Raw genomic sequence first — 10717 nt, forward strand, 5'->3', positions numbered from 1 at the left:
GGATTTGGGGGTTTTTTTTTTTGGGATGGAAGAGTCGCTTGGCACTTCCAAAGTTTCCGGATCCCGCTGGGAATGCGATCCCTGCCAAGGAAAAGCCGCAAAAGTGGGAAAGGAAATGTTGCTTATCCCGTCTCCGACGTGCGCGGTGCTCGGGAATGTGGGAATTTAAGGAAGAGCCCAAGGCAGTGGGAGATTCCCCGTGAGGAAAAATTCCAAGTTTTATCCATGTCCTGCTCTTGGAATTCATGGAATAAACTCCACTGAGATGTTTTCCAGCCCGGGATGGTTTGGGTGGGATTTGTGGAGTTTCAATCCCATCCCATTCCCATCCCCGGCACCTCCCCCGATGATCCCAGGGGTGCTCCAGCCTTTCCTTGGACGCTGCCAGGGATTCTCTGGGAATTCCAGCCCAGCCGGGAATTCCTTTCCAAGATCCCAGCCCGAGCTCCCCTTTCCCAGGGAAATCCCTCCATTCCCGCCTCTCCCAGCCTGGCATTGGATCCAGCCCCATCCCGACTCCTCTCTGAGGAATTTTGGGAATAAGGCGGCCTTCCCTGGGAATCTCGGCACTCCAGGAAGGGTCTCCCTTCCCTTTTCCTCCCTTTTATATCCCCCAAATCCCAGAAAACCCCCTCGGGATGGATTCTGAGTGTCCTTGATCCCAGAATTCCACACTGGTTTGGGTGGGATCCACGCAGCTTCAATCCCATCCCATTCCAATCCCCCGGTGATCCCAGGCGGATCCAACCTTTCCTTGGATGTTCCCAGGGATTCTCTGGGAATTCCAGGCCAGCCGGGAATCCCTTCCCAAGATCCCAGCCCGAGCTCCCCTTTCCCAGGGAAATCCCTCCATTCCCGCCTCTCCCAGCCTGGCATTGGATCCAGCCCCATCCCGACTCCTCTGCGGGAAGGAATTCCGGCCTCCAGGCCCTTCCCTGGCAATCTCGGCACTCCAGGAAGGGTCTCCCTTCCCTTTCCCATCCCCGACTCCCAGAAAAACCCCTGGGGATGGATTCGGAGCCTCCTGGATCCCAGAATCCCGGGATGCTTTGCCTGGGATCCACGCAGCTTCAATCCCATCCCATTCCCATCCCGGCCCCTCCCCCGATGATCCCAGGCTGCTCCAGCCTTTCCTTGGGCACTGCCAGGGATCCGGGCATTCCCTGGGAATTCCAGCCCAGCCGGGAATTCCTTCCCAAGATCCCACCCATCCCTCTGGAAGCTTAAAGCCATTCCCTGAGTCCCATCCCTGCCCCAGAGCAGTGGGATCACCACAGGGAGATCCAAGGATTTTGAGCTCTCCACTCATCCCCACATCCCGAACTTGGGGCGGGAATTTTTTCCATGGAGCATCGGAATTCCCATCGTCCCACTCAAGCTCCGTTCAGGCAGCCAGGAAGGGAGCAGAGAGGAAAACACGGAATTCAGCTGGAGCATCCATCAGAATTCCCGGCTTTCTGCAGCTCCCTGTGTAACACGGGAGCGCTCCAGCTGCAATTCCATGAATTTTGCGGGATGGAAACGATTCCAGGAAGGAGAGAACATTCCAAATCCAGCCAAAACTGATCCCATTCCACCCCGTGCCACAGACAGGGACATCTCCTCTATCCCAGGTTGATCCAATCTTTCCTTGGACACTCCCAAGGATCCAGGGCAGCCACAGCTTCTCTGGGAATTCCATCCCACTATCCCATCTATCCCTCCCCTCTGGAAAAGTTCCAGTGTCCCTGCTACTCCTGATTGCAAAGATTGGGAATTCTGGGAGCCAAAGGAATTGCTACATCCCGGAATTCAGGTGGAGTTTTCCAGCTTTTCCAGGGAATTGTGGTGCTTTAGCACCTGAAGGGGCTCATCCGGAAAAAACTCGGGAATTCTTGGAGGTGGAGGAACCAACCAAGCGACCCCGGCCGGGAGGAAACGCTGGGAAAGCCGGGATTTTCTCCCTAGAAATAATTCGGAATGGGCGAGAGCCGCGAAGGAGGAGAACTTCAGAGGCGGGATGGGATCAGACGCCAATTCCTCGATTCCTAAATAATCAAGGAATCCTAAGGATCTGATGGATAAAAAGAACGGAAAACCCTGGGAAGGCCCTGCTGGGAATTCTGGATTCCGAACTTCCAGGTTCTAAAGGCCGTCAAGAGCTCAAAAATAATTTGGGATCACGAGGATGTTTTTGGGGGGGGCTCGGATTTCCAATCCAGCCTTTTCCAAGCCACCCTTCAACGCCTTTCCGTGCTCGAGAATTCCAGAGGGAAGCTCCTCTCGCGGACGGACGCGGCCCCGAGGGGGCTTTAATTGAATTTTTTTTAATGACCGATTTACACTTTTATTTATTTTTTAAAATCTATGGTTCTGTAACAGAAATGGGTAAAATTTATGGGTAAAATGGATAAAACGGGGGATTTTACCCTTTCTGGGAGCGATGATTATAAAAATGTGTGGTTTTTTTTATTTCTTTACAAAAAATACAAACAAACCTCGAGGACCCCGCGCCGGCTTTCGGGCCAACGCCGACAAACAAACGGGAATTTCTTCCCCCTCGCTTCCAACTTTTTTTCCCCCCTCACCTTTGAAGGCGCCAAAAATTCCTTCAAGCTGCGTGCCAAACGTTTCTCGGAACTTTTCCTCCTGGGAAAAGCCTGGAGGGGATTCCCCGAAATCGCCGGGAGCTCGGAGTCACCCTCCCGGCGCTCTAGGAGGCGGAGCGCTGGCGCTTCCTGCCGTAGGAGATGCGCCGGATCTGCACTTCCAGCTGGAAAGCATCCAGCCTTTCCTTGGGATTGAAAGCCAGCATGTGATGCAGGAGCTTGCAGAGATCCTCGGGCATGGATTTCTTGTTCTTCAGAGGGATTTGGAGCTTCAGGTTGGGATTCTCCAGCAGAGCTTCTCCCAGCGGGATGAGCTCCTCGCCTTGGCAGATGTAAGTTCCTGTAAGAGGAGGAGCAGCCTTAGGGAGAATCCACAAAAAAAGGGCTGGAGAGAGGGGGGGGAAAAATAAAACAACCCCACAACCCATTGGGAATGTCGGTGGGAATTCTGCTGGGTGGGGAGGGACGGAGAGTTCAACCCAAAATCGCTCCGTTATCGTCGCTCCGACGATTCCACTCGGCCCAACTTCTCCTCCTGGGCTGGAGGAGGGAAGAGAAATGGAAACGGGACCAGTTTGTTCCTGGGGAAAACGCTCTGCTCCAGAGGCTGGGAATGATTAAGTGGCTCCCAGAGCAGCCAGGAAAATCCCGGTGGGAAGAGGGAATGTTTGGGTGGGGGAGGGTTGGCCTCGAGCTCTTTGAAGGGGGATTTGTTCTCTGCTCCTTTCCGGAGGCGGCAGTGCCGACGTTCCTCAAGGTTTGGGCGTTTTCCAAAGGAATTGAGAGCGGAATTCCAGTGGAGGGGAAAAAAAACCACACAATAAAAATGGGAAAAGGGGAGGGGGAAAAGCGACAACTCCGTGGAGTTCGTGGAAACGGAGGAGTTGGAATTCTGAAAGGGAAGACAGACAGGTGAGGGATGAGGCGGGGAACGCCTCCGATTGTCATGCAAACGAGCGCGGCTGGCATCCTCCTCTCTCCAGGCTGGCATCCTCCTCTCTCCAGGCTGGCATCCTCCTCTCTCCAGGTGGCTTTCCCACTGCAAAATCCCGCTCTGGAAGCAGGCAGGAGCGAGAATTCCAAGCGGGAACGCGGCGGGGTTTGGGAAAGGAGTCATCCCCCCTGGGAGAGAACTCGGCCAAACGGCAGCTGGAAGATCCAAACGTCCCTTTCCCGGTTGGTTTTCCGGCTCCTTGGGATGCTCCGAAGGATGCCCAGCCCTGGGTTAATTCCAAGCAGATCCATGAGCCCAGCTCCAGAGAGGATTTGGGAGCATTAAAAGCCATTTTAGAAGATAATTTTTGCCCCCCAACAATTCCTTATCAACACTAAGGGCACCAAATCCACGTTTGGAGAGAATTCCTGAGGGGAAGGAAGGCCAGAGAAGCCAGGAGGGATTTTTTTCCCCTTAACCCTTTAAACCCTCTCCAGAAAGGATTTTCCAGACAAAACTGTGGATTTGTAAATCTCAGGAGCATTCCCTGTGCCTTAGGGATGCATCTCAAAAACCAGGAATCCTGAAGGAACAGAGGATTCTTCCCGAGTTTTTTCCAAATCCCAGCCCCTCCCCCCGGAAAAACCCAACTTTGAGATTTTTCTGGTTGGGAATTCCTGGGAAAAGCCACATTTAAAGACTATTGGAATTACCGAGTGGCTTGGGTTGGAAGGGAGCTTTAAAGCTCATCCAGCTCCAACCCCTGCCGTTATCCCAAGCTGCTCCAAGCCCCGAGAAACTTCCAGGGATGGAGCAGCCGTTTGGAAACGCCTGGAAAAACATCCCGGAGAGGATCCCTCGGGGATCCAAAGAGCCCCTGATCCTCACCGAGCAATTCCTTCTCGGCGTCGCCGTCGCGGAACGTGATCCTCTCCACCATGGCCCAGAAGGTGATGCCGAGGGCGAAGATGTCGGCCTTGGCCGTGGAGTGCCCTTCCCAAACCTCCGGAGCCAGGAAGAAGCTGGATCCGCAGGCGGAGGAGAAGCGGCGCCCGTGGACGCTCCCTCTGCCGCGGCACACTTTGCTCAGGCCGAAGTCTGCCACCCGGGAGGAGGGGGAGAAACAGCGGGAAGGGATGGGGGGAATGGGGAGAGATAATGGGGGAAATGGGGAGAGATAATGGGGAGAGATAATGGGGGAAATGGGGGGAGATAATGGGGGAATGGGGAGAGAGAATGGGGGAAGATGGGGAGAGATAATGGGGGAAATGGGGGGAGAGAATGGGGGAAATGGGGAGAGAGAATGGGGGAAATGGGGAGAGATAATGGGGGAAATGGGGAGAGAGAATGGGGGAAGATGGGGAGAGATAATGGGGGAAATGGGGGGAGATAATGGGGAAAGATGGGGAGAGATAATGGGGGAAATGGGGAAAGATAATGGGGGAAATGGGGGGAGATAATGGGGGAAATGGGGGGAGATAATGGGGGAAATGGGGGGAGAGAATGGGGGAAATGGGGGGAGAGAATGGGGGAAATGGGGAGAGAGAATGGGGAAAGATGGGGAGAGAGAATGGGGGAAAATGGGGAGAGATAATGGGGGAAGATGGGGGGAGAGATAGGGAAAAATGGGGAGAGATAATGGGGGAAAATGGGGAGAGAGATGGGGAGAGATAATGGGGGAAAGATGGGGAGAGATAATGGGGAAAGATGGGGAGAGATAATGGGGAAAAATGGGGGAGAGATAATGGGGGAAAATGGGGAGAGAGATGAGGGAAGTGGGGAGAGATAATGGGGGAAGATGGGGAGAGAAAGATGGGGAGAGATGGGGGGAGAGAGATGGGGAGAGATAATGGAGAGAAATAGTGGGGAAGAAAGGGGGGAGAAAAGGGGGGGAGAAAAGGGGGAAGAGGGGAGAAGAGGGGAGAAAAAAGGGGGGAAGGGGGATAAAGGGGGATAAAGGGGGATAAAGGGGGATAAAGGGGGATAAAGGGGGATAAAGGGGGAAAAAGGGGGAAAAAGGGGGAAAAAGGGGGAAAAAGGGGGGAAAGGGGGGGAAAGGGGAGAAAAGGGGAGAAAAGGGGGAAAAGGAAGAGAAAAGGGGGGAGAAGGGGGAGAAAAGGGGGGAAAAGAGAGGAAAAAGGGGTGGAGAAAAGGGGGAAGAAAAGGGGGGAAGGGGGGGAAAGGGCAGAAATGGGGGAGAAATGTGGGGAGAAACGGGGGGAGAAATAGCGGGAAGAAATGGGGAAAAAAGTGGGAAGAAATGAGGGAAAATGGCAAAAAATGGGGAAGAAATAATGGGAAGAAATAGTGGGGGGGAAAAATGGGGAGGGAAAGGGGAAGAAATAATGGGAAGAAATAATGGGAAGAAATAATGGGAAGAAATAATGGGAGGAAATAATGGGGGGAAATAATGGGGGGAAATAATGGGGGGAAATAATGGGGGGAAATAATGGGGGGAAATAATGGGGGGAAATGGGGAAGAAACAGGGAAGAAAGGGGGAAGAAACGGGGAAAAAATGGGACGAAATAGTGGGAAGAAATAGTGGGAAAAATGGGGGGGGAAATGGGAAAAAATGAGGAAGAAATGGGAAAAAATGGGGAAAAAATAATGAGAAGAAATAGTGGGAAGAAATGGGATTTACCACGTGGTCACTGCCGGCAAAATCCCGCTGGGAGTTTGCATTTTGTATCCTAACTGCTGGAATGCTTGGGATTCTGAGTTAGGAATGAGCTGCGGGGAATTCCTGGGATTCTGGAGTGAGCTGGCTCCCAGTTTTTTGGGAGAGTCGGGCAAGAATTTCAGCCCGGTGCTACGGGAAGTGCAGTAATGGAGCCATTCCCGCTTTTCCCTCAACATCCAGGGAAGCGATTTGGGCAAGCAAAGATGGAAAATTCGGGAAGCAAAGTGTTCCTGGTGAGGAAGGGCAGAGGAAATATTCCTTCGCTTCCGAGTGCCCGTGATCCCTCCGAGTGTGGAGTTTGGGAGCCCTGAGCTGCTCCTCTCAGCAGGATCAGCAGCGGATGGGAGGAAAAGTGGGATTGGGAGCTCTGCTTCCTTCCAACATTCGGGAAAAGCAGCCCCCGGCTGCTCTGGGATGTGTTTGTTCGGAGAGGCCGACGGCGAGCGCGCTCCAGAGCCCGGGATGTGCGAGCACGGCGCCGTGGAACGCTTTGGGAGGGAAGGGAGCTCTGATCCCATCCCATCCCAACTCCCTGCCACGTCCCAGGCTGCTCCAGCCTTTCCTTGGACATTCCCAGGGATCCAGGGGCAGCCACAGCTGCTCCGGGCATCCCAGCCCAGCCCCTCCCCACCCTCCCAGTCGGGAATTCCTTCCCAAGATCCCGCCCCAAGCTCCCCTTTCCCATTGGGAAGCCATTCCCTGTGTCCTGTCCCTCCATGCCTTGTTCCCAGTCCCTCTCCAGCTCTCCTGGAGCCCCTTTAGGCTCTGGAAGGGGCTCTGAGATCTCCCTGGATCCTTCTCCAGGCTGGACACCTCCAGCTCCAGGAAGGGCCTTTGAGGTCTTCCCGGATTCCTTCTTCTCTCCAGGTGAACATTCCCAGCTCCTGGAAAGGGCTCTGAGCTCTCCCTGGATCCTTTCTCCTCTCCAGGCAGGACACTTCCAGCTCCTGAAGGTCTTCCTGGATCCTTCTCCAGGTGAACATTCCCAGCTCCTGGAAAGGGCTCTGAGCTCTCCCTGGATCCTTTCTCCTCTCCAGGCTGGACACCCCCAGCTCCTGAAGGTCTTCCCAGATTCGTCTCTTCTCCAGGTGAACATTCCCAGCTCCTGGAAGGGGCTCTGAGATCTTCCCAGATCCTTCTCCTCTCCAGGTGAACATTCCCAGCTCCTGGAAGGGGCTCTGAGATCTCCCTGGATCCTTTCTCCTCTCCAGGTGAACATTCCCAGCTCCTGGAAAGGGTTCTAAAGTCTCCTTGGATCCTTCCCTTCTCCAGGCAGGACACCTCCAGCTCCTGAAGGTCTTCCTGGGAGGTGTCCTGGAGGTGTCCTGCCTGGACAATCCTTCTCCAGGTGAACATTCCCAGGTCCTGGAAAGGGCTCTGCAGTCTCCCTGGATCCTTCTCTTCTCCAGGTGAACATTCCCAGCTCCTGGAAAGGGTTCTAAAGTGTCCTTGGATCCTTCCTTTCTCCAGGCAGGACACCTCCAGCTCCTGAAGGTCTTCCCGGATCCTTCTCTTCCCTAGGTGAACATTCCCGGCTCCAGGAAAGGGCTCTGAGATCTTCCTGGATCCTTCTCCTCTCCAGGTGAACATTCCCAACTCCTGGAAAGGGGCTCTGAGATCTTCCTGAATCCTTCTCCTCTCCAGGTGAACATTCCCAGCTCCTGGAAAGGGCTCTAAGGGTCCTTCTCCAGGTGAACATTCCCAGCTCCTGGAAAGGGTTCTAAAGTCTCCTTGGATCCTTCCCTTCTCCAGGCAGGACACCTCCAGCTCCTGAAGGTCTTCCTGGGAGGTGTCCTGGAGGTCCTGCCTGGACAATCCTTCTCCAGGTGAACATTCCCAGCTCCTGGAAAGGGCTCTGAGCTCTCCCTGGACCCTTCCCTTCTCCAGGCTGGACACCCCCAGCTCCTGAAGGCCTTCCCAGATCCTTCTCCTCTCCAGGTGAACATTCCCAGCTCCTGGGAAGGGCTCTGAGCACCCTCCTCTCCTCCAGGTGCCCACCCCCGCCCCTGGGATCACCTCCAGGCCCTCTCTCCCCCACCCCAGCCCCGTCCCCGCTCACCTCGACCACGGGGCCGGCGCGGCCCTGGGCGACGAGGATGTTGTCGGCCCTGCGGTCGCGGTGCACGACGCGGCTGCGGTGCAGGAAGGCCGCGGCGCCGCCGAGCTGCCGCACGAAGCTGCGGTCGAGGCGCGGGTCGGGGCCGCGCGCCGGCAGGTACTCCTTCGTGGTGCCGCCCCCGCAGAATTCCGTCACGAACCACAGGCAGCGGGCGGAGCGCGGATCCGGGCGGCTCCGGCCCTTCGGGCACGTCTCCACCAGCAGCAGGTTGGCCGCCGGATGGCCGGCGCTCGCCCGGCGGCTGGAAGAGGCGGCCGTTCTGCAGGATGCGCTCCTCCAGCTGGATCGCGTTCTCGTGCCGCCGCTGGATGCTCCGCAGCGCCCGCGATTCCCGCAGCGCCAGCTCCGCGTTCTCGGGGACGTCGCAGGGCGTCCTCTTGACGGCCACTTTCCTCTTGCTTCGGTTGGCGACGGCCTCGCGAACCACCCCGTAGCTGCCCCGGCCCACCTCCCGCACGATGCTGTACTTGGCTTCCGCAGCCATCCGGCGCTTCCGGGAATCGGGGCAGAGGCTTGGGAATCGTGGCAGGAAAACCTGGAAGAGGATTTAAAAAAAGAGAAAACCAAAAAACAACCTCTTAAGCTTCAAACTCTTCTAAACTCAACGCGAGCAGGAGCTGCGTGAGGAGAGGCAGCTCAACCCATATCCATGGTAACCCGGAGACGTTATCCGGCACAATCCCGGCGGCACAGCGGGATCCGAGCTCCCGGGAAGCGCCATCGATCCGTCCCCGGCGTGTGGAGCCGGGTGAGAAGGGAAAAGGGCTCCCTGGACACGTTTCCTGAGCAGGGGGCAGAGGGAAGATGAGACCTGCTGGCTCACAGCTGAGCAGAATCGACTTTGAAATAAATAAATTGGCCCCGAGTGCTGGTTTGGCACCGCATCTTTCCCTGTTTGAGATTGCCTCGCTGCATCGTGTCCCTGCACTTCTTCCAGTACCAATTTCCTGCCCTGCTCCTCATCCCTTTCCCCAGCCCTTCACAAGCTGACCCTGAACTTCACCTCGAGCTCCCTGTCCCGCTCCCAGACCCCCCATTCCGGGTTATTCCTCCCCTCATTACCCGGCACAGGTTCCCACTGCAATCCTCCAGGTCCCTCTTCCCCTGCTCCCTTCTCAGCCCCTCATTCCCCTTCTCCCTGTGCTCCTCAACACCACCCCAAATTTATCCCTAAAACCACATTAATTCCTTTCCCAATCCCTCAATCCTTCCCCCTTCCAGCTTCCTGCTCCACCTGCTGCTGCTGCCTTCAAAGCCCCCACTCCCAAATCCCCCTCCCTCCCCAAATCCACAGTCCAGCTCCCCCAGCTCCATCCCCTGGCTCTGCTCCTCTCCCAAATCCCATCTTTTCGCTCAGCCCTCTCCCAGCTGATTCCCAGCCCCTCGCTCCTTCCCAGAGTGGCTCCCACCTGTCCAAACCCCGACCTCCCCACACACCCACCCCAATAAACACAACCATCCCACTCAATCCTTCCCCCTTCCCTTTCCCATCCCGCTGCCCCTCAGCCCCAGCTCCTCCCAGCAGCTCAACACCCACCTCAGCCTCAGCCCCTCTTCCCATCCTCTGCCCCACTCCAGGCCCCTTCCCCACCTCCGCCACCCCCTCAGGCCCAGCTCTTCCCCATTTCCCACTCCAGGCCCCTTCCCCACCTCCGCCACCCCCTCAGGCCCAGCTCTTCCCCATTTCCCACTCCAGGCCCCTTCCCCACCTCCACCACCCCCTCAGGCCCAGCTCTTCCCCATTTCCCACTCCAGGCCCCTTCCCCACCTCCGCCACCCCCTCAGGCCCAGCTCTTCCCCATTTCCCACCCAAGACCCCTTCCCCACCTCAGGCGCAGCTCCTTCCCCGCCTCAGCCCCTCTTCCCACCCCCACCCACCATTCCCTCGCTCCCAGCCTTTCCCAGCATCTCACCTAAGGTCCCTTCCCCTCCCCAGCCAAGTCCTTGTCCCCTTCCCCACCTCAGCCCCCTGCCCCACTTCCAGCAGCCCCTCAGCACTTCCCAGCATCTCAAGCAAAACCCCTTGGAGACCTCACCTCACCCCCAGCTCCTTCCCCACCTCGGCCCCTTTTCCCACCTCCACCACTCCCTCACTCCCAGCTCTTCTCTGCTTCTGGCCTAAGGCTCCTTGCTTTCCCCACCTCAGAGCCTTCTCCACAGCCTCAGGCGGAGCCCCTTGGCCCCCTCAGCCCCAGCACTCACCGCCGCTTGCCCCGGCAGCCCCTCGGGCCCGGCCGCTCCCTCTGCTTCTGGTCTAAGGCTCCTTGCTTTCCCCACCTCAGAGCCTTCTCCACAGCCTCAGGCGGAGCCCCTTGGCCCCCTCAGCCCCAGCACTCACCGTCGCTTGCCCCGGCAGCCCCTCGGGCCCGGCCGCTTCCCCTCGGCCGCTCCCCCT

The 10717-nt window shown here is 56.9% G+C and overlaps 1 protein-coding gene across 1 annotated transcript; it reads right to left on the bottom strand.

The window, feature by feature from the left end:
* Nucleotides 1-2264: 2264 nt before the first annotated feature.
* On the bottom strand, nucleotides 2265-10717 carry LOC138107448 (serine/threonine-protein kinase pdik1l-like). Its single transcript, XM_069008670.1, is given in 5 exon segments — nucleotides 2265-2928; nucleotides 4411-4631; nucleotides 8267-8560; nucleotides 8562-8857; nucleotides 10661-10717. Coding segments are annotated over 4 exon segments (996 nt in total). The 5' UTR covers nucleotides 8807-8857; nucleotides 10661-10717; the 3' UTR covers nucleotides 2265-2692.

The sequence above is a fragment of the Aphelocoma coerulescens genome, chromosome 3, assembly GCF_041296385.1.
Source record: "Aphelocoma coerulescens isolate FSJ_1873_10779 chromosome 3, UR_Acoe_1.0, whole genome shotgun sequence".
In the NCBI taxonomy this organism is placed as follows: Eukaryota; Metazoa; Chordata; class Aves; order Passeriformes; family Corvidae; genus Aphelocoma; species Aphelocoma coerulescens.